At 38.9% G+C, this 22,707-nt stretch overlaps 1 protein-coding gene across 3 annotated transcripts in view; it reads right to left on the reverse strand.

The window, feature by feature from the left end:
• Positions 1 to 2,587: 2,587 nt before the first annotated feature.
• The window catches only part of slc4a2a (solute carrier family 4 member 2a), a 48,637-nt gene continuing 28,517 nt past the window's right edge, over positions 2,588 to 22,707 (reverse strand). For 2 of the 3 annotated variants that reach the window (XM_067453565.1, XM_067453564.1), the window contains 18 exons: positions 22,090 to 22,229; positions 20,116 to 20,172; positions 18,613 to 18,793; positions 16,634 to 16,769; positions 16,300 to 16,489; positions 16,112 to 16,217; positions 15,825 to 16,009; positions 14,183 to 14,399; positions 13,874 to 14,077; positions 13,634 to 13,782; positions 10,182 to 10,376; positions 9,704 to 9,910; positions 9,514 to 9,603; positions 8,517 to 8,683; positions 8,167 to 8,420; positions 6,041 to 6,210; positions 5,727 to 5,900; positions 2,588 to 4,237 (listed from right to left, as the gene is read on the reverse strand). In XM_067453565.1, coding sequence (XP_067309666.1) covers positions 4,157 to 4,237; positions 5,727 to 5,900; positions 6,041 to 6,210; positions 8,167 to 8,420; positions 8,517 to 8,683; positions 9,514 to 9,603; positions 9,704 to 9,910; positions 10,182 to 10,376; positions 13,634 to 13,782; positions 13,874 to 14,077; positions 14,183 to 14,399; positions 15,825 to 16,009; positions 16,112 to 16,217; positions 16,300 to 16,489; positions 16,634 to 16,769; positions 18,613 to 18,793; positions 20,116 to 20,172; positions 22,090 to 22,229 — 2,903 coding nt within the window. In that variant the 3' untranslated portion in view covers positions 2,588 to 4,156. The remainder of the gene's footprint in view (positions 4,238 to 5,726; positions 5,901 to 6,040; positions 6,211 to 8,166; positions 8,421 to 8,516; positions 8,684 to 9,513; positions 9,604 to 9,703; positions 9,911 to 10,181; positions 10,377 to 13,633; positions 13,783 to 13,873; positions 14,078 to 14,182; positions 14,400 to 15,824; positions 16,010 to 16,111; positions 16,218 to 16,299; positions 16,490 to 16,633; positions 16,770 to 18,612; positions 18,794 to 20,115; positions 20,173 to 22,089; positions 22,230 to 22,707) is intronic. The other variant, XM_067453568.1, reaches the window with a different exon arrangement.

Raw genomic sequence — 22,707 nt, forward strand, 5'->3', positions numbered from 1 at the left:
AAATGCCATTGACTGTATCCTGCTCTCTCATGCTCTCTGATTGTACACAATCGTCACGAGATTTCTTTATGTGAAACTGACCAATGGCACGAAGAAAGGAGGAGACAGCTGTGACTGACTCAACCCCCTCGCTCCGATCAGGCCTGAAGGAGATGCTTCACAGATCACTGGAGTGACTGAGAAAACAAGTCTAGCATTGATTACTATGATTAGTATTTACTTATGCAGCTTTTTGTCAAATGTCAATGTGGTATTGAGCTAGATGGCATGAACAGCGAGTGATCTATGTGGTAATTTCTACATTTTCTAAGGAGATTCGCACAGTGGTGGAAATAACAGGAAACTGTTTTTTAGATATCAAAAGAAAATATCTGAATTAAAATTACATTTTATAAGTCATGGAACAATGTATGCATGTAAGAAAATCATGCAAAGTGACTATACTATTTGGGAGTCACCTCATGTTTATGTAAACTGTTTGTTTAGGTCATGAATTTCAGAATTACCATATATTTCATTCATTTTGAAAAATAAAAATGTGTGGGAGGTCAATTTTGAGTCAACTATTTTACACGTTTCCATCAATGCAAGTTAACTGAATGTTAAGAAAATGTTATTATTAAATCTTAATTGATTCTGCAGAAGTGTGTGTGTGTGTTGGACTACAGGTCCTTCTCAAAAAATTAGCATATTGTGATAAAAGTTCATTATTTTCCATAATTTTGATGTAATGATCAAAATTAAACTTTCATATATTTTAGATTCATTGCACACCAACTGAAATATTTCAGGTCTTATTGTTTTAATACTGATGATTTTTAAAAAATACTTTTGGCATACAGCTCATGAAAACCCAAAATCTCAAAAAATTAGCATATCATGAAAATGTTCTCTAAACGAGCTATTAACCTATTCATCTGAATCAACTAATTAACTCTAAACACCTGTAGAAGATTCCTGAGGCTTTTAAAAACTCAGCCTGGTTCATTACTCAAAACCGCAATCATGGGTAAGACTGCCGACCTGACTGCTGTCCAGAAGGCCATCATTGACACCCTCAAGCAAGAGGGTAAGACACAGAAAGAAATTTCTGAAAGAATAGGCTGTTCCCAGAGTGCTGTATCAAGGCACCTCAGTGGGAAGTCTGTGGGAAGGAAAAAGTGTGGCAAAAAACGCTGCACAACGAGAAGAGGTGACCGGACCCTGAGGAAGATTGTGGAGAAGGACCGATTCCAGACCTTGGGGGACCTGCGGAAGCAGTGGACTGAGTCTGGAGTAGAAACATCCAGAGCCGCCGTGCACAGGCGTGTGCAGGAAATGGGCTACAGGTGCCGCATTCCCCAGGTCAAGACACTTTTGGGCTACAGAGAAGCAGCACTGGACTGTTGCTCAGTGGTCCAAAGTACTTTTTTCGGATGAAAGCAAATTTTGCATGTCATTCGGAAATCAAGGTGCCAGAGTCTGGAGGAAGACTGGGGAGAAGGAAATGCCAACATGCCTGAAGTGCAGTATCAAGTACCCACAGTCAGTGATGGTCTGGGGTGCCATGTCCGCTGCTGGTGTTGGTCCACTGTGTTTTATCAAGGGCAGGGTCAATGCAGCTCTAGCTATCAGGAGATTTTGGAGCACTTCATGCTTCCATCTGCTGAAAAGCTTTATGGAGATGAAGATTTTGGTTTTTCAGCACGACCTGGCACCTGCTCACAGTGCCAAAACCACTGGTAAATGGTTTACTGACCATGGTATTACTGTGCTCAATTGGCCTGCCAACTCTCCTGACCTGAACCCCATAGAGAATCTGTGGGATATTGTGAAGAGAAAGTTGAGAGACGCGAGACCCGACACTCTGGATGAGCTTAAGGCCGCTATCGAAGCATCCTGGGCCTCCAGAACACCTCAGCAGTGCCACAGGCTGATCGCCTCCATGCCACGCCGCACTGAAGCAGTCATTTCTGCAAAAGGATTCCCGAACAAGTATCGAATGCATAACTGAACATTATTATTTGAAGGTTGACTTTTTTTGTATTAAAAACACTATTCTTTTATTGGTCGGATTAAATATGCTAATTTTTTGAGATAGGAATTTTGGGTTTTCATGAGCTGTATACCAAAATCATCAGTATTATTACATTATGGAAAATAATTAACTTTATCACAATATGCAAATTTTTTTGAGAAGGACCTTATGCAGGTTTCTGTGCTTAGACATCTTGTTGCTATCACCATTGATCGGCCATGAGATGGCAGCAGAGGTGCGTTGATGAATTGAGTGAACGGCCATTCTTCATGGCACTGATCATCACTGCTACAACATGTGGATTGTTTTTCACTTCATATCTAGCACTTATCAGTAAATAGTGTTTTGTCAGTTTGTCTCGCTTCATATTACACCTGTAAAATATCATTCAAGCATAGTAAATAACATAAATGTTGCATATTCAATAGAGGATAGTTCTGAATCTGAAGCCTATGGCTGGACTTTTTTATTTTATTTGAGGATTACTTGAGATAATATTGTAATAGTATACCTGTTTAAAATGTAATTGTCTAACAATTGAAGTCAATCACGACAGAAAACAGCATTTCAGCAAGATATACCAACACAATTCCATGATTTGCTATGCGTGTGTGTGTGTGCGTGTTTGTGTGTGTTAATTAAAACAGAAGACAATTAGTCTTATGTAAAATCAGTTCCATTATTTTATTATATTTGGACCTGTACTCTAAATATTTACAGAGCTAAAACCAAAATATATGCCCAAATCATTGACATTCTACAGTAATATATATTGAGTAATAATCAAGCATCTCTTTCTCAATCACACTTGCTGTGTTCTCTTGCTAAGGTCACTTCTTCAGCTTTTTAAAAGCAACATTATAGCTGAAAGGAACAATCAAGTGAAAAAGGCACTACTACAGTGTGTGGGCTAGTTATGAACTCAATAGAACTGTTTTAGTAGGGGAAAGTACACATTTTGACATGTTTTAAACCATACACAACAGACTAAACAACATCTTAGATGTATTCCCTTTTTTATAAAACTATTCGCATTATCATCTTGGAGACTGGAATGTACATAATACACATTTAGGAAAATGAATTACAGCATTATACCAAATCTACACTTACTTCTTGTTTACATTCTAGATCTGTACCATCATACAAATATTCACATGGAACTAAACAGTAGTGCAGCGAACGATCAAACCATTTCACAAGTGTGGTTGGTGATATTAAAATCATAACATTCATCATCATTTTAGCACAGATAGTGTAAAACGTGACCCTTTGAGCTCCATAAAACATTTCATTTAACAACCATGTCTTTTCTCTTTCATTTTCTCTCATACAAACTGGGTAAATAAAATCCACTATATTCAAATGGATGTTTGCATCTTTATGTATTATTTTAAATATTAAGACTACTTATATGATTCCTTTAGTGTTCATGTTATATAAACACACAGTCCTTGTTGGTGATCTGGAAAGAAAAGGAATTTCAAAATAAAATGATGCAACCATTTTCAAAAGGCATCTTTATATTTTCTTCTTCCAAATAAACTGGTGACTGCAATCAGTGTTTCGTCGCTAGTAGCAATTCTTATAGATATACTGTATATTTCCTTTTAGCTACAAAAATATTGAACACACACACACACACACACACATACATACCCACGCACAAAATTTGCATTAATGTTATTCTGTACAGTTCATTTTAGGAGTACACTATGTCATTTTGCAATGAAATAAAACAAACTGATAAGCAGTAGAAAAGGCTTCATTTTAAACTGACCTTAAAGTGCTTCCTGTATCATTTTGAGATGACTGGAGATCATAAATTAAATTAACCCTCCACAACACAAACAGCACAATAACATTTCAACTCTGATAAATAAACAGATAAAATATTAATAGTACAAGTGACAAAGATTTCTTTACGCAACAGATACAAGTGACTTTGAGCAACTTTCAACACTTTTACATATGTATAAATATAATGTCTTTATGAATTAAGGGAAAACAAAAAGGGAGAAACAAAATGGAGACAAACATTGATTAATGAAAAAGAAAAAAAGACAGGCAGTACATTTGGCTATCTCTGTCTGAAAAGAAAGTCAGGCCAGCCCAGGTAGAGACGGAAGAGGAATGAGGTCATACTGGCATTTGCATCTCTGTATATTCATCTTGGCCTTCTCTGTCATCAAATGACGGCTCTGAATCATCTGCGTCAAGCTGTCACATAGACAAAATTAACCGTGTTAAAGGCAATGGGCAAAATAAAATTTAAGATTTTATTATTAGTTTTGCTATACACACTATAATGCCAAAAGTTTTGGGACATCTGCCTTTACATGCACATGAACTTTAATGACATCCCATTGTTAATCCGTAGGGTTTAATATGGAGTTGGCCCTTGGCAGCGATAACAGCTTCAACTCTTCTGGGAAGGCTTTCCTCAAGGTTTAGGAGTGTGTTTATGGGAATTTCTGACCATTCTTCTAGAAGCGCATTTGTGAGGTCAGGCACGGATGTTGGACGATTGGCTTGCACTGGATGGCTCTCAGTCTCCGCTCTAATTCATCCCAAAGCTGTTCTATTGGGTTGAGCTCAGGACTCTGTGCAGGCCAGTCAAGTTTCTCCACACCAAACTCGCTCATCCATGTCTTTATGGACCGATGCTTTGTGCACTGGTGCGCAGTCATGTTGAAACAGGAAAGGGCCGTCCCCAAACTGTTCCCACAAAGTTGGGAGCATGAAATTGTCCAAAATGTATTGGTATGCTGAAGCATTAAGAGTTCCTTTCACTGGAACTAAAGGGGCAAGCCCAACCCCTGAAAAACAACGCCATACCATAATCCCCCCTCCACCAAACATTACACATTGTACAATGATGTAATCCAGACTCGCCATGGGATTGTCAGACAAAGAAGCATTATTGGTCACTCCAGAGAACACTTCATTGCTCTAGAGCCCAGTGGCGGCTACTTTACTCCACTTCCCACGCTTTGCACTGCTCTTGGTGATGTAAGGCTTGGATGAGCTGCTCGGCTATGGAAACCATGAGCCACATTAAGTTTGGAGGACTATACCTATTGATCTGCAGAAAGTTCTGCACACTGTAACCCTCAGCATGCGCTGACCCCAGTCTGTGATTTTACGTGGCCTATCACTTCTTGGCTAAGTTGCTGTTTTTTCCAATTGCTTCCACTTTGTTATAATACCACTAACAGTTGAGCGTGGGATATTTAGTAGTGAGGACATTTCCCGAATCGACTTATTGCACAGGTGGCAACCCATCTCGGTACCATGCTTGAGTTCACTGAGCTCCTGAGAGCGACCCATTCTTTCACTAATGTTTGTAGAAGGCCTAGTGCTTGATTTATACACCTGTGGCCATGAAGTGATTGAAACACCTGAATCCAGTGATGTGGAGGGGCGTCCTAATACTTTTGGCAATATAGAGTGTATGTATATATATAAATATATAAAATCTCACTTTTTTAATATATAATTTAATATATAAAATATACAAAATCTCATAAATTTACATAAGATATAAAAATGTTTTTTAGAGAATGCATCTTGAAAGTTTTTTTTGTCTTACCCCATTCCAAATTTAAGTGTAAAACTAAAGCAGGTTTATATTTTAGTATAGAATTCACTATATTAAACAGCATTGCATCTACAAATATCAACAAAAAGAAAAGAAAAAAACACTTACACATTGTATCTCACGTTGACTAAATATTCGGGCCAACAGGAACCTCCTGAACGGCACCGTGAGGACAAGGACAAACGGGAAGGCTAACGAGGCTGCGGTTGACATTACGATCCACAGCACAGCCAGACACACCAGCTGCAAACATGTGAACAGGTGCATGCGGAGAGTACGCACCTGAAATAGACAAGTCAAAAGGTTAAAGCACGGCTAAATCTGAAGACACAAATTGAGGACATCATTCCAGACTTCATTTCATCAGAATATTGATTTAAGAATGGTGAATAGTGTAATTAGTTAAAATCTCAGTGACAAACCTTGCGGACATAGGTGTGGTCAGGGTGGTACTTCGGTGGCATGAATAGCAGCAACATGCGTTCTGTTAGCTGGATCCCATTTAGAGACATAACTCCCATATAGAGGAATATACCAAACAACACAGCGATAGGAACCTGCCGCAAAAGATCTCCAATCACAATGGACAGACCTTCGGAAGGAAGAGGGTTTATATACTGTCAGTTCCAAACAACACATAAAGAAAATACAACTAATAAAGGCCACAACTGGCCGTTCACTACTAATTAATCTAAAGACACACTGATATTAAAATAGAGTGCTAGTTAAAGATTAATTTGAGTATTAGATTGAAAGTTAGATTTAAAAGGTTAAGTTAAAAGGTTATTTAAAATGTAAAAATAGGAGAAATAGGCATGTAATAAATACAAATTTTATACATCCAATATCATCCGATAGCGATAAACTAAATCATTGGCTAACCAATGTGCGCAGATATATACATTATATTGCCAAAAGTTTTGGGATGGCAGTCTTGTTGGAACAGAAAGGGCCCATCCCCAATCTGTTTGTACAAAGTTGGGAGCATGAAATTGTCCAAAATGTCTTGGTATGCTGAAGCATTATGACATCCTTCAACCGGGACTAAGGGGCCAAGCCCAACCCCTGAAAATCAACCCCACACTATAATCCCCTCTCTACCAAACTTTACGCTTGGCACAATGCAGTCAGGTAAGTACTGTTCTTCTGGTAACCGCCAAATCCAGACTCGTCCATGGTATTGCCAGACAGAGAAGTGTGATTGACTCACTCCGGAGAACACATCACCATTGCTCTAGAGTCCAGTGGCGGCTGCTTTACTACACTGCATCTCACGCTTTGCATTGCACTTGGTGATGTACGGTTTGGATGAACTGCTCGGCCATGGAAACCCATTCCATGAAGCTCCTGAGCTGTTCTTGAGCTGAATCTGTAGCTATTGACTCTGTAAGACTGAAAAAACTAGTATATGCCGAAATGTCTGAATGAAGAACAAAGACTCTCTGAGAAAATAAGGAAATTAACATCTGAACTGTCCCTCACACACCACTGGAGACGCAAGTCTCACCTCACTATCAGCTAATCTACATCTTTCCCTATTGACTCCCTCTCCCCCAATTCATTCCCTCTCTCATGCTGAGATCACTGAAAATGCATCCAGAATCTCTATATTACAATGTCAATCCACACGATCGAGTATCATATGTGTTTGATATCGTTTGAAATGTCTCAGTGTGACTGGTACAAATATCTCAACTCCACAGAAGTAAACTAGAACATCATGAATGTTTTAAGGGTTTAAAGATATCTTTCCTTGGTGTATGGTGGGTGTGGCTTTCAGCCATTTGGCCTTTACATCAATACAAGTCTTGATCAATGCAAATTCCCATTGTGCACTCGTGTTTACATTTGAAAGAGTTTGTGCATTTGTTTCTGGGTATTTAAGGAAATGTTGCAAAGAGCTCAGGGCTTGACACTTTAAACCGGTCAGCCCGTAATGCTGGATGTCTCAAGATAGCCAGCATTATGTAATTTTCAGAAGTCAGGTATACATTTCATTCTTTACTTCAGAGTATTTGATGTTATATATAGATTACCTTTGAATTGACTATGTAATTGGCTTTATACATTTACCTGACTGTAAAATAAATTGTTACGCTTTGATTGATTCTGACTTGCTCTGGAATTATTCAGGTTGGGTATAATTTCAACAAAGGGTTAAACGGAATAATTAAATGTGTACGTAAACTATTAAAAATGAATGACCAAATAACCAAATGGCAGTCTAACCCAAATTCTAAATTATCATTAAATGGAGTCAGATTAATGAGGAATTGGAATAAAATCCCCTTTTCCCCGCTGAAAAGACGAACGCGCAGCGAACTTCACCCGCCGATCGTTAGCCTCCATTGGGACGATTTGGGCGGCCTTACAACTCTACAGAAAGTTGGCGACTACTGCGCACTGTAACCTTCAGCATGCGCTGACCCCGCTCTGTGACATGACCTGTAGCCATGAGGTGGTTAAACACCTAAATTCAATGATTTGGAGGGGTGTCCCAATACTTTTGGCAATATAGTGAATGAATCCATGAAATTATGCCACTTACCTACAAGTAAAGCCACCAGAAATCCTGTTACTCTCTGCTCTTTTACTTCCTGAATCCGAGGTTTGTCACCAGGTGCAACGGCTTTGCTCATCACCGTAAGACTATTTGCATGAGTTACAGAGCGAACAGTAGCACCAGTCAACCATGGCAGCCCAAACAGCGCTGAAATCCCACCCGCGACCACGATGATTAGCAGGTCCAAGTGAAACCCTGAACCCTTGACCAGCATCCGGTCCTTCTTACTCACAATAAGACTGTAAAGGAAAATAAATCAACAAAAACAGAGGAATAATATACTGGAGGTTTTAGTAGGCATGGTCAGAACAGGTTAGTGAATGCATGTGACTCACGTGGTGATCTGAGTCTCCATGAAAATGAGAATATAGACAAGCAGAGCTGGTAAAATGCTGGCAACCATCATCCAGATGGGGAACTGGCCATCAGAGCCCAGCGGGTGTATGAACCACCCGCGCTTTTCCGGGCTGGTCACAGAAAAGCCATCAGGCACACTTAGTTTCTATATGGGGATAAAAGAAGTTTTTAAAATTATCTTACATTTTTTTGTGTCAGGGGACTTCTGGGGATATGGGGCCATTTGCTATAATGAGATGTAAATATATTCAAGTCTCTAATCAATGAACAAGCTCAGGGTAACTTATAACCCCTTAAAGCATGGTCACAATGGTGAAATTTTACGGGTAAAAAAATATTCAATGTCTATTGTCAATAGTGTAGTGATATATGAAGCACAGCACACAAAGAAGTCACTTTCCCCTTTGGTTATTACGGCGAACCTGTGTGGGGAAATCTTTCACCCTCATGCAAAATTCCTCATAATGTGGATTCCTATCAAAATATCTGAACATCACCCGTGAAAAAAATTCACTGAACAAAAGTAAATGTGACTGCATATTTATAATAATTACTCAGATGATGGTATCAGATGTTAATATCATTGGACTTTAATAAATAGAGGGTGGATGTTTAAAAAGTATTAAAATGTCTTCACTTTCCCTTATCAAAAGTCTATTAAATAGCATAGAAAAAGTAAAAATAAACTTTTTTTAAAAGACTAAATTAGTGCTTTAAATCTTTGGATAATTGGTCTCAAATTATGTGTATGTTCAAAATAAACAGTTTTAATGACATTTTTCATTTTAATTTATTTTACTACAATTTCATGTCCTTCAAAAAGTCTAAAAAGTAAAATAATGCAAGTCTTTAATCATTTTGAAATGTTTCTAAAATCTTGCTTAATGCACAATGAATGTGGGTGTTTGAGTGGACATCGCTAATAATAAACTAGATATATTAATCAAATTATATAAAAATGTCTTCATGCGTCACCTGTGTGTACGTGTCCTTAATGGCGTAGTCCAACAGAACCATGGTGAAGATTGCAATAGGAACTCCAAAATCCCCAATAGCCCTTCGGAGCTGTGTGAAAAATAAGATTCAATATAACTATGGTCAATCGCACTTCAGAATCAAGCACGTGCCACCCTATGTTAGAACGTACATTGGGATACTAGCTTACCGTGCCAGGGAAAAAAGCGCTGTTCTTGAATTTACGCAGATAAAAGGCAATGAAGAAGGTGCCTGATGTGAGCACCAGAGAGAGGAGAGCTGTGTTTGGCTGGTTCAGGGTTTGAACAGGGATTGCAGGGTCACTGGTGGGTGTTGGTAAAGCAGTGTCATTTTCTTCTCGCCCATAGCAGCTCTTGAGAGGATGATCCATAAAGATCTGCACAGTAGACAAAGACTGTCTGAATATCTGCTTATCCCATTTAACCTCTCTCATAAACATACATTACTGTTCAAAAGTCTGGGGTCATTTGATTTTTAATCAATTAATAATTTTAGATGCATTCAGTTGACCAAAGCAATTGTACAAATGTTTAATACATTTCACAATATTACTGTATTTTGTTTTTCAAATTAATGCAGCCTTGGTGAACATTTTGAACATCCAGACTTTTGAATGTTAGCTTAAATAACAAATAGCAGCTCAATACTTTGCCCAGCTTGAAGAAGGTCTCGTAGATGAAGATGAGAGAGATAAGGATGGAGAAGATCTCTTGGGTGAAGCGTGTCACAAATCGCACCAGGAAGCTCCCTTCAAAGGCCACCGTGAGAACTACAATGATGATTAACCAAATTCCAATCCACGCACGTCCTGTCAGAAACTCGATTTCATTGGATCTGCAGAACTGCACACACATTGATCCATGGTCACATTTAGTTTTACAACTGAGTTTGTTTGTAGGGTAAAATCACTAAACAGTTGCACCACTTTCGCATGCAGCAATTCAGCATTAAAACTTATTCAAGGTACACTATATAACTTTTTTTTTGTTCAGAATTAACAAAATTGAAATAATGAGTCAATACATGGGCAGTTGTGGCCTAAACGATAGAGAGTCTGACTTATAACTGGAAGGTTGCAGGTTGGAGTTAGCCTGGCTCTGCCCTCCTATGTACTTCTGGTCAATTGTCATTTTCCTTCAGTACTCCGTCTGGGACTGCCGTGTAGTCTTAAATTTTCTCCAAACAAATTTTTTCTGGTCCAATCAGCGAACAGAGGGAGTGGCTGAGAACGATGACCTTAATGTCGTGTGCTAATTTGAGTTGTAGTTCAGTAATCATGGCGGCGGAGAAAGATGCGAACGAAACTATTTATTCCGTTGTGGCACCGCTGCCAAATATCCAGAAGTTAAAGCCAGAGCAATAACAGTCTTTGCTGGGGTTTGTTGGTGGCCATGATGTTGTGACCCTCCTCCTCAACAGGGGGAATTCGGGAAAAGTTTGATTTTCCAGCTCGCTCCATAAGTGGTGAAGGAGTTGCTGAAAGCCCTATTCGTACGAGAATTGTTTCTCGTGGGGTCGGAAGGTATTGCCATCATTTAAGTTACAGGGACTGGTCAGTTATTTTATTGCCGTCCGTTTCCCACCACCCGCGTAAAAATCCCGGCCGAGTTACCTACTGCTTTTGACAAACACCAAGGTTGTGTTGTGATGTAATAGCTGTCCGAATCCACATCTCTGTGTTTTCAAGAATATATCACTTTAAAATTCACTGTTTATAATCCTTTTTGACCACTGCAGAGCACTGCACGGTTGCTTTGCTGTTATTTAGATGCATTTCGAGACCATAGGGTGTCTCCATTTGTCATTTTCAGTCTCAGAAGGGTGTTTGCTTGTGGTCGATATGCTACCCGACAGCATTACGTTACAAAAGAGCGAACTCGTTGGAAGACTGGGCACCTCATCCCCAATCTTTCCTAGGGCGCCACAGCAAAAATGACTGCCCACTGCTCCGGGTGTTCAATACTCACTGCTGTGTGTGTGTGTGCACTTGAATGTGTGAAATGCAGAGCACAAATTCAATATAGTATGTATAAGTATAAGTATGTATATAAGTATGGAGTATAAAACACCATACTAGGCTAGGCGTCACACATCATCATGTTTTTTTATAATTTATCCTTCATCCAAAATATGTTTTTGTCTTACCCTGATTCACTATGTAAGAGTTTATATTTTAGACCTGTTTGAATGTTTTTTTCAGGAAATTGCATACATGCATCACTCGCCCATGTATGTCTCATAAAGTTGCTCCGGCTACTTTAATGCGGGTTTGATGTGGGATAGTTATCACAACGAGCCAGCAAGTTTAACATGAAGCAGCTAAATGTCAAACCTCCAGGGAATCATCCGTTTAAAAAAAATGCTAAACAGTGGTGAGTCTGCTGGCGAAAAGAGAACATGACAGAGCTTGTAATAAAAGACAGAGCTTGTCAGCAGGCATTTCACCCTGTAGCCCAAGACTGGTTTCCCACTGAAGCTAAGCAGGGCCGAGCCTGGTCAGTACCTGGATGGGAGACCAACTGGGAAAACCAGGTAGCTGCTGGTAGAGGTGTTAGTGAGGCCAGCAGGGGGCGCTCACCCTGTGGTCTGTGTGGGTCCTAAAACCCCAGTATAGTGATGGGGACACTATACTGACAAAGAGCACCGTCTTTCGGATGAGACGTTAAACCGAGGTCCTGACTCTCTGTGGTCATTAAAAATCCCAGGATGTCTTTCGGAAAAAGAGTAAGGGTGTAACCCCGGCATCCTGGCCAAATTTGCCCATAGGCCTCGGTCCATCATGGCCTCCTAATAATCCCCATATCCTGATTGGCTTCACCACTCGGTCTCCTCTCCACCAATCAGCTGGTGTGTGGTGGGCGTTCTGGCGCAATATGGCTGCTGTCGCATCATCCAGGTGGATGCTGCACATTGGTGGTGGTTGAGGAGATTCCCCCCTTCTATGTAAAGCGCTTTGAGTGCCTTGAATAGCGCTATGCAAATTGAACGCATTACTATTATTATTAAAACAAGAATCAACATTTTCATGGTTTGTAGGGATGGTTAGAATTGAAAATACCTAAAATACCTAACTCAAGAGGTGAGTGAGGTATTTTATTAAACCAATAAATTGCCAAATGTAGCTTCCTGTAGAGGTCCAAAAGCTACAAAAGCATTGCAACAGCACAGTGAGAATGATTTAATCAGTCATTTTTAGCCTAAATACACCATTAACACTTTACACTACTACTTTTCTACTTTAATTAACATGAACTAAGAAAAAAAAAATCCTTCTACAGAATGTATTAATCTTAGTTAATGTTAATTTCAAATATAACGGATACATAATTATCATTTGATAATTGATAATTTGATAAGAATATATTTGTTAACATTAGTTAATGCACTGTGAACTAGCATAATAAATGAGGTTTTTGAGCCTGTAAATTACTACTTCACCACGACTTCGTAGCGTTCCAGGCAAAGTCACGTCAAACTGCCTGAGCGTGAGAAATTGTGGTAGCTAGATGTAAATATGGCAGACCGTACAGGCTTAAGCTCATTTACAATCATTTCTATTTCAAAGGTGCTTACTCCTTGCTTATTTGAGGGAAACAGAGGATAAAAAATGGCACATAAGCCAAGAGAAGCTTTTATACCTTTTATTTTACGTTATTTGTAAAATACTGTGTACGATTTCCATTAACACCGCATCCGTAGGGGCTGCCATTGTTTTTTCGCGGGCTATGTGAGTGCATAGGACTAACTGGGAGTACATCGATCTAATACACACTTCCACAGGTTTTAAAGCCCTTTCATGCACATTTAAGGGTTGCCAGGAACACGGCATAATATTAACAAAGATTAATAAATACTGTAACAAATGTATTGCTCATTGTTAGTTCATGTTAGTTAATACATCAAACGTTAATGAATGAGACCTTATTGTAAAGTGTTACCAATACACCTTTATAACGAATTAGGCTCAATTATTAGTTGCACTTTATTCATAATTCAGTGCTCTTTGAATGTAATTCATTAAATAAAAAGCACTATCAGCAGGCTCGTTTTATTCTTAGTGAATTAGTAGTATTGGTATTAATTTATTAGAAATACTAACTGAATAGTAGGACTCTTCAAATACTAGAAGGGGTCCAGAGAAGCCCACCACCAGCAGAGGTTGAGCCCCAAGCAGGCAGAACACCATTCCCTGCACAGCAGTGGAAATTATCAGCTCTGACACACCTATCAAACCATCCGTCTTTTCACCTGGGGAAGACAGAAATATATATTTGATCAGGCAAAGGTACCTAGTTTAAAAACAATTCTTTAAATAGTAAATATAACCGCTTTTACAAACCCAATAGTCCTCCAAAGGTGATGGCAGGAGAAAGGGCAGCAAAGTAAATGAATATGACTGTGGCCATGCATTGAGGACTTAAGGCATCCTTAAAGTCACTGATATATTTAGGGTAACGGCGCCGTACATCTCGGATAACCCCGCCAAACAGCCGACCCGTCCTCTGAAGAGGATCGTCTACAGGTTTCAAAGGTGGATGAAGAGCTGAGAACATTAAGAATAAATAAAAGGGAGATAAAATGGTCATTCTGTATATTTCTTTAGGACAAACAGGAAACTGATCTGTTCACTTGAGCGAGAGCCGTGTACCCATGTCATCGGGGCTCTTAAGTTCTTTGGCCTGTAGTTTGACCTCTTGCTCATGTCTCTTTTGAAGAATCTCTTTCTGGAAGCGAGCGATTGAATGCAACAGCTCATCTCCTCCAAACTCAGATGGAGGAAGCACAATACTGCAGTCCAGGAAGCTGTTGATGGCTGTCAGCAGGTCCTGGCGCTCATCTGCCAAATAGGCCGCCTCATGAAAGTGCTGGAAGGGACAATTGAAATAACAATTTTACTTAGTGAAGAAACGTCTCACAGAGCAGTTAGATAACATAGACCTGTATTAAAGATGCCCTACTGTTCAAAAGTTTGGGGTCAGTACGATTTTTTTAAAGAAATGAATGCTTTTATTGAGCAAACAAGCATTACATTTATCAAATACGACCATAAAGATATTTACAATGTTAATATATATATATATATGCATCTCAGTCTCCGCAAAAATATTAAGCATATTTATAATATTACTGTTTTAACTGTATTTTTGAACAAATAAATGCACCAAACCACAAAAGGGTACTGTATATTCTATGAATAGTCTTAAAATCTTTATGAATCTTGTTTTAAGGATTTACATACATTATATTGCCAAAAGTTTTTGGGACGTCTGCCTTTACATGCACATGAACATTAATGACATCCCATTGTTAATCCATAGGGTTTAATATAGAGTTGGCCCTTTGCAGCTATAACAGCCTCAACTCTTCTGGGAAGGCTTTCCTCAAGGTGTAGGAGTGTGTTTATGGGAATTTCTGACCATTCTTCTAGAATCGCATTTGTGAGGTCAGGCACTGATGTTGGACGAGAAGGCCTGGCTCTCAGTCTCCGCTCTAATTCATCCCAAAGCTGTTCTATCGGGTTGAGCTCAGAACTCTGTGCAGGCCAGTCAAGTTCCTCCACACCAAACTCGCTCATCCATGTCTTTATGGACCGATGCTTTGTGCACTGGAGCGCAGTCATGTTGAAACAGGAAAGGGCCGTCCACAAACTGATCCCACAAAGTTGGGAGCATGAAATTGTCCAAAATGTATTGGTATGCTGAAGCCTTAAGAGTTCCTTTCACTGGAACTAAAGGGGCAAGCCCAACCCCTGAAAAACAACCCTACACCATTATCTCCCTGTTTAATCTGAAGGCCACACAAAGTTTGGAGGTCTGTAGCTATTGACCCTGTTGAAAGTTGGTGACTTCTGTGCACAGTGTGCCTCAGCATTCGCTGACCCTTCCTGGAGATTTCACGTGGCCTACCAATTCATGGCTGAGTTGCTGTTGTTCCCAATTGCTTTCGACTTTGTTATAATCCCACTAACAGTTGACAGTGGAATATTTAGTAGTGAGGAAATTTGCTCACTTATTGCACAGGTGGCAACCTATCACGGTACTACGCTTGAATTAACTGAGCTCCTAAGAGAGACCCATTCTTTCACAAATGCCTAATGCTTGATTTATACACCTGTGGCCATTGAAGTAATTGGAACACCTCAATTCACTGATTTGGAGGGGTGTCAATGACATACATAAACATTGACTTTTGGCAATATAGTGTATACTGTATACAGAATAAGATAGAATATACAATTTTGGTGAATTATCCCTTATTTAAAGAGACTTGATAATGTGTTGTGTGCTTACTTTATCCGACATAAGTGTTGATATGGAGCGGCCGATTTGGTGGTAGTCAACGTTGGCACTGGGTGGGCCAAGGAGCACAAAAATAAACCGTACTGGAATCGGCACTTCTAGAACTGACTCTAACAGAACTGCTTCCTGCAGTCTCACGAAGGCCATGGTGGGCTGGTCCAGGAAATCCACGCTACCTGTGAAAAACGAGATCATCTTCATCAAGGCTTTAACAGATGTAGTATGTCATATGACTACTCTTGAGATATCACAGAGCTAAGAACGGGCAGTAAACTGACCCACAAGGACAACGGTCGCTTCTGCATCCTCTGGAATTTTCTCAAGCAACTTCAGCTCATGTTTAGATTTGGTCTTGTGCAAACCAAAAAACTGGGGTGTGTCTCTCTGTGGAAACAACGAGGTAAAGGTATATTATTTGTCTATTTTACCTTTCTTTGACTCACAAAGACTGTAATGAACACAGTACCTCATTCTTATCTAAGTCTACACTACTGCGTGACGCAAAGTTACGTAGTCCTCCAATGAGCGGGTCTGTGGCAGGAGGCTCGGGCGCGGCGATATGGTTATTGCTATGGTAATGAGATATGAGAGAGCCAAGGCTGGTTGCAGAGATGTTCCTTTTAAACAAGCTATGCTCCTTGCCATCACTCGGGTGACTGACAAACAGAAGAACAAAAAAGCAGAAGATTGAGCTGCATGATCCAAATGAGTAAGATGTTCCAGTATAGGTGAGTATCTTCAAGGGGGTGTTATTTATCAATTTTGGAGATATGCAATGCAGATAACCTATGTGAACTAACCTGTGTTTGAGGAGCAGGGCTCGGAGCACGTTGGATCTGTCCTTTGCTCGGATCTGATCTGAGATAATCATTTGCTCCACAACCTGATGAGCAATACCAGGAAGGGTCTTCTGGTCCAGGTCCAACAATACTGCACCTGTACCATTATATCATCACTACATCAGACACACCAAAAGACACTTTTTCCAAAACACATCACAAAACATAACTACATCGAAAGCATTTTAGTCAAAGCAAGCTGGCTATAATATAGTGCTCAGAATATATTTTATTCTGTATTAAAGAGGCCATAATATTCCCTTTTACAAAGTCTTGATTTTGCCTTTAAAGTCTACTAGAATGCGTTTTCATGACTGAAAGTCCAAAAAAACCCCAAATATTTATATTATTGCAATCATGCTGGAACACAAAGGCCCCGTTCACACCGCAAGTCTTTATGCTCAATTCTGATTTTTTGCTCAGATCCGATTTTTTGTTTGGCTGTTCACATTATCTTTAAAATGTGGCCTATATCTGATTCCAGTGTGAACTGTTTGAGATTGCAAACTAACCCGTATGCACAAAAGAACAATATCAATGACATCAGACGCAGCAAGCTGTTGCACTAAAGTTGGGGAAGTTATAGAGGAAGTAACCATTTTCGCTTGGTTATTTTGGTGTTTTGTCACCTTCCTTTGGCACTGAAACAACGTTTTTCTGAGTCCGTTTTCTTCCATTTCATGTGTTATTTTTTCCAAAAACGGAGCGGTTATGGAAGGATCCTTCTAGTTTAGCTTGAATTGAAGTATCTCCCCAAATACTAAATAGGTCTAAGACCCTCACTCTCCCTCCATTGACTCGCTCCATCACTGTTCTCCATATCTAGTCAAGTTTTTAATGTTACTGTCTGTGTCTGTTGTCGCTTTGAATAAAAAGCGTCTGCCAAATGCATAAATGTTGTGTCTAGGGCTAACTCGCCGGCGCATTATTGTGACAAATGTCAACATAGATTGACATAAAAGTTGCATCAAATCCGCCTTGGTTGTTCACACTGCGGCCGCATTGAAGAAAATCAGATCTGGGTCTGATTCAGGACCACATATGTATGTGCTCTAAATCTGATCTGAAAAAAATCAGATCTGGGCTAAATTTGAGTGTTCACACTACCTCTGAAGATGTCTGACCTGGTCACTTGACCCCCAAACAATCAGATTTGGGCGATGGATTGATTCACTGATTCATTAATCACTTGAATCTTTTTGGAGGAATGCGGAAGAGAAGGCAATGCTGAATAAAGGGTTTTTGTCGTAGTTTTTGTTATTTTTGGACCAAAATGTATTTTGGATGCTTCAAGAGACTCTAATTAACCCACTGATGTCTCATATGGACTACTCTGATGATGTTTTTATTCCCTTTCTGGACATGGACAGTATAGTGTGCATACACTTGCATACGCTCTCAGACTAAATATAAAATATCTTAAACTGTGTGTGAAGATGAACGGAGGTCTTACAGGTGTGGAACGACATTAGGGGGAGTCATTAATGACATAAATTTCATTTTTGGGTGAACTAACCCTTTAAGCAACTTAACTAGGCCTCGCCCCCTTTACTTTAAGTGTGCCTTGTGCGGGAATTATTTCAATGAGGAATATTGTGAAGTGCACGTTCCCAGAAGAAACTCAAAATCTAAGCATTTCAGTGAGTTCAGAATCAGTGTTTACTCATATAGAGTGGACTGTGTGCTTTTTAACTGTGGCAAACTTTTTCAAGTTCAAACAGCAATATTACACACCAAAACATTTTGAAAATGTAAAAAAGCGTAATAGGTCCTTTTGAAATATATAAGGAATAAAAAGAATATAGGCAAAATATTCGCATATTTTATTTTAATAAACTAATTTAACCATGTTAATAAAGTAATACAAATTTAAATATTACTGTATATTTGATTCAACAATAAAATAATTGTATTTCAGTCTACCGCGGTCTCTCTCTCACCGTGTGAAATGGTCCTGCGGAGCTCCAGCAGGCTGCGAAATGAGAGAGAAGCCACGTGAGGTTTCCCCCAGCGTTCAGTCTCCTCTTCCACATCCTCCTCAAACTTTATCCAACGAGCAGTTTCTCTCCACTGCATCTCCTGGTTCTTATCCATCACTAACTCATTCAGCTCAACAAATACCTGAGAGAGCATAAACACTTAAGATTTAGATATACAGCTAATTTGATGAAAAGACATCTGATTAAGCTACAAGAAATTAAATGTTCATGGAGTCAGGTTTGGTAAACATTTTCCATAAAATCTCAAGTTTACAACACCCTACAACCTTTAGCAAAACAATGCACTTATATAGTTCATGCATCATGACATGTCACACACTTTGTTAGAGGAAGCAGAGTTTATCTGCAGTTCTTTCAGACAAGAGCATTTTTTCAGGCAAGCCAGCCAAAAATATCTGCACGTTTCATCTGCTGTTATGTTGTCAGTAGAGCTGTTCAGTTTCTTGTCCTAAAACTAATTTCAAGCATTTGAAGTTCCCTGAAGAATTGGGTTATTCAAATAGAGGTTTCAATGTATGGGTAAAATACAGTATGTGGTTAACACTACTTGAAGAGACTTTAAATTACACACCTCAAATGCGAATCCATTCATTTTGTGCCCTTTGAAAAGTGCAGTATAAGATATACAATATACAATACCATTCAAAAATTTGAGTTTGGTCAAATGAATTGGCTTTGAAAGAAGTCTATGATACTCATCAAGGCTGCATTTATTTTTTCTTTATTTAAAAATAAAGTAAAGTAACATTGCAAAATGTTGTTTTCTATTTAAATACATCCAAAAATGTAAGTTATTCTTGTGGTGGCAAAGCTGTATTTTCAGCATCATTACTCCAGTCTTTAGTGTCACATGATCCTTCAGAAATCACTGTTTATTTGCTGTTCAAGAAACCTTTTTTATTATTATCAGTGTTGAAAATGGTTGTCCTGCTTAATATTTTTGATAAATAGAAAGTAGAAAAAACTGCTTTTAAATAAAATCTTTTGTAACAACGTCAGTCACTTTTGACCAACTTTTGCAGAATTATTAAAAGTATTAGTTTCTTTTAGAAATTGTGTTACTGTCCCCAAATTTTTGAATGGTGGTGTATAATAAGGACTAAAATGGCCTGATTTGAAAACCACATTAATTCACATCCTTGAAATCTGTAGCCACTACTTTTTAAAAGTTTTAATCCACATAATTGGCTGCATGTTGTAGAACAAAAAATTAAAGTCTCTTTAAGTACTTAAAAAAAAAGTGCCGTTATATAATGACTGAACAGCTCTATATGAGTAGAGTTTTGCCAATGTGAGCTTAGTTATACACACGTCTGATATTGTGACCATTCTCTGGCTTCCACAACACCAGAGATACAGATGTGGTATTAGCAAACTAGTAAAAACCACACGCAAGCTTCAGCTGTTCCACAAACCAATCACACCGGCTCTGTGCCGCCATACCTTCAAGTGTTGGGCATGACGAACCCTGTGGTCCTTGTAGCAGGGCCATGATCTCCTCTAATAAACAACAGCAGGCCCAGTGAGCCAATAGAAGTGAAACTGCAGCTTTGTTTGTACAGCATGCAATCTAAAGCTATTCTTCAGCGGATTTCTTCTCCAGTATAAGAAAGCATTAAAGCTAAAGAGAGCAATTTGCTCGATATTTAAACTATTACTTCTTTCCTGAAAAGTGTCAAAACATCGATCTTCTCATTTGAGCAGGCAAACACAGCAATTGTTTGAGTTTGAGGAGTGGCTATGTGTTTGAACAAACAAGTGACAGATGGGGAGTGATTGGGAAATACTCTTAAGATTTTAATAATAATCATATTTTTATAATTCCTTTTAGTGAAGCTTTACTATTGACATAATATGCATTTTTGCATTTACTACATTAAACACAAAACACCAAGAACACAGCTCCAAGTGGACAGGGGAAAGATAATCTACACTCTTAGAAAAAAGGGTTCATTGGGGTTCTTTGTAGAACCATAGGGTTCTTTACTCAACTCCAAAGAATCTTTTATGCTAAAAAGGTTCTAGAATGACAAGAAAGAACCACAAATCACAAAGGTACTTTAGGCTATTATTCATTTTATATATAACATGATTCTGCAACATTTTGTAATTGTAATTAAATTAGTGTTTATTATTACACGGCTCTGTGAAATACTTGTTTCTGATTGGTCAATCGCGCATTCCAGCGGTATGTTATTCCCAACTAAAAACCGCTCATCCGGGTAGTAGGAGTTATCTTGACCGGTTCTACTTCTATGCTTAACGCTGGCGCCATCTTGTGGCTGAAACAGTCGTGGGTTACAATGGAAGACTTCAAGGCAGGTTTCCTTTATAACGTTTTTAATATATTTTTCTTACACAAACGCATCGATTCGAATCAGAAGGCTCTATTAACCCGTCAGAGTCGTGTGGAGCACGTTATTTGACGGACAGCTGCATTTTTTATGAACTTCAAACACCACTACAACTACTGCTTAGATTAACGTTAGCCTGGACTTTTTAAATATAACTCCGATTGTATTTGTCTGAAAGAAGAATGTCATATACACCTATAATGACTTGAGGGTGAGTAAATCATAGGCTTGGTTTCATTTTTGGGTGAATTAACCCTTTCAGCATTCATTTTCAACATTTAGCAAGGGCATATGGCAACTCTTCAGCAAAAGATAAAGGCTTAAAGCAGGTTGGAACTGTTTTTGTTCGCAGAAGCTTTGCGTAAGAGCTAATACAATATTTAATCTCAAGACAATATTTTGTGACTAATTTATTTAAGACTAGTAGCCGTGTAATAAGCGGGATAATGTACACCCAGCAAGTTGTTATCGCAGAATTAACCCCTTCAGAGTGATGCAAGACCTCCTGATAACTCTGTCGGGGTTTATTCTGCGTAACAACCGGCTGGGTGTACATTATCCCTTACTTAAACTGTTGTAGTAACTTAATATCACATTTTAATCATTCTGATTTTTGGAGGAGAAAAACTGAAATGGCACTCTTCGTGTGATATTGATTAACTAATTAAAATGAGATAAATATATACATTTTCTAACTCTTAGAAAGATATCTAAGACTCCCATATCCTAAATTTTGTGATCATTTAGATGCATTCATAAATTCATTTAAATACACTGAATAATGCAAATGTTTGTCATTAATATGAAATATTTAATCCGGAAAAGACAGAACAAATGATAATGAATAAACCCATAAAAGGTTCCATATACAACATTTTTCCTGGTTACAAAGAACCTTAAAGGGTTATTTTGATTGAACCCTTAAAAAGTGTTCTTTATAGAACCTTATAGGGGTTCCAAATACATAGTAGCGCCGATAGAACCGTTTGGGGTTATATATAGAACCTTTTGGGGTTCTATATAGAACCTTTTCTTCTAAGAGTGTAGTTAGCTGGCATCTCACCTCATGTGGGGTTCGATCCAGCTTAGTCCGGATACGACTGCTGGGTTCTTTGTGGTCCTTGCCGATGTGAACCACCTGACCTTTAGCACTTTTCTTAACCAGGTGCCGCCGCACACCAGGGACATCTTCAAACCTGTGACCTGCGAGGAAGACAGAAAAAAGACGGAATATTAAACCAAGAGTTGAAAACATCAAACAGGTCAGAACAACACTGAATCCATTATAACACACCAGAAGGTCTGTGAGTATCAGTAACTCAGTGCTTACCTATCCTTCACAATACTGGCGACATTACACACAAAACTCAGCATCCAAACACTGCAAACTCAACTGAGCAGTCACTGGAACATGACTCAATTTGATGTCTCAAAATGATCTATTGTTTGGTCAAATTGTCTGTATGCTCAGCACACGCGCACACACACACACACACATGGGTACAAAAGAGACGTCAAAGGCACAGTTATAGTGGGCAGCTCGGCACCCTTTGAGAATGTCCACATTCCTGAACCACAGCCATAGATGGTTAGATGTACACACTGAAAACAAGACTTATTCTCAGAAGAATGAGAACAGAAAGGTAAATAATGAAGTCCTTTATAACCCTAGAAAAAACAG

The sequence above is a fragment of the Pseudorasbora parva genome, chromosome 9 (assembly GCF_024679245.1).
Source record: "Pseudorasbora parva isolate DD20220531a chromosome 9, ASM2467924v1, whole genome shotgun sequence".
Taxonomy (NCBI): domain Eukaryota; kingdom Metazoa; phylum Chordata; class Actinopteri; order Cypriniformes; family Gobionidae; genus Pseudorasbora; species Pseudorasbora parva.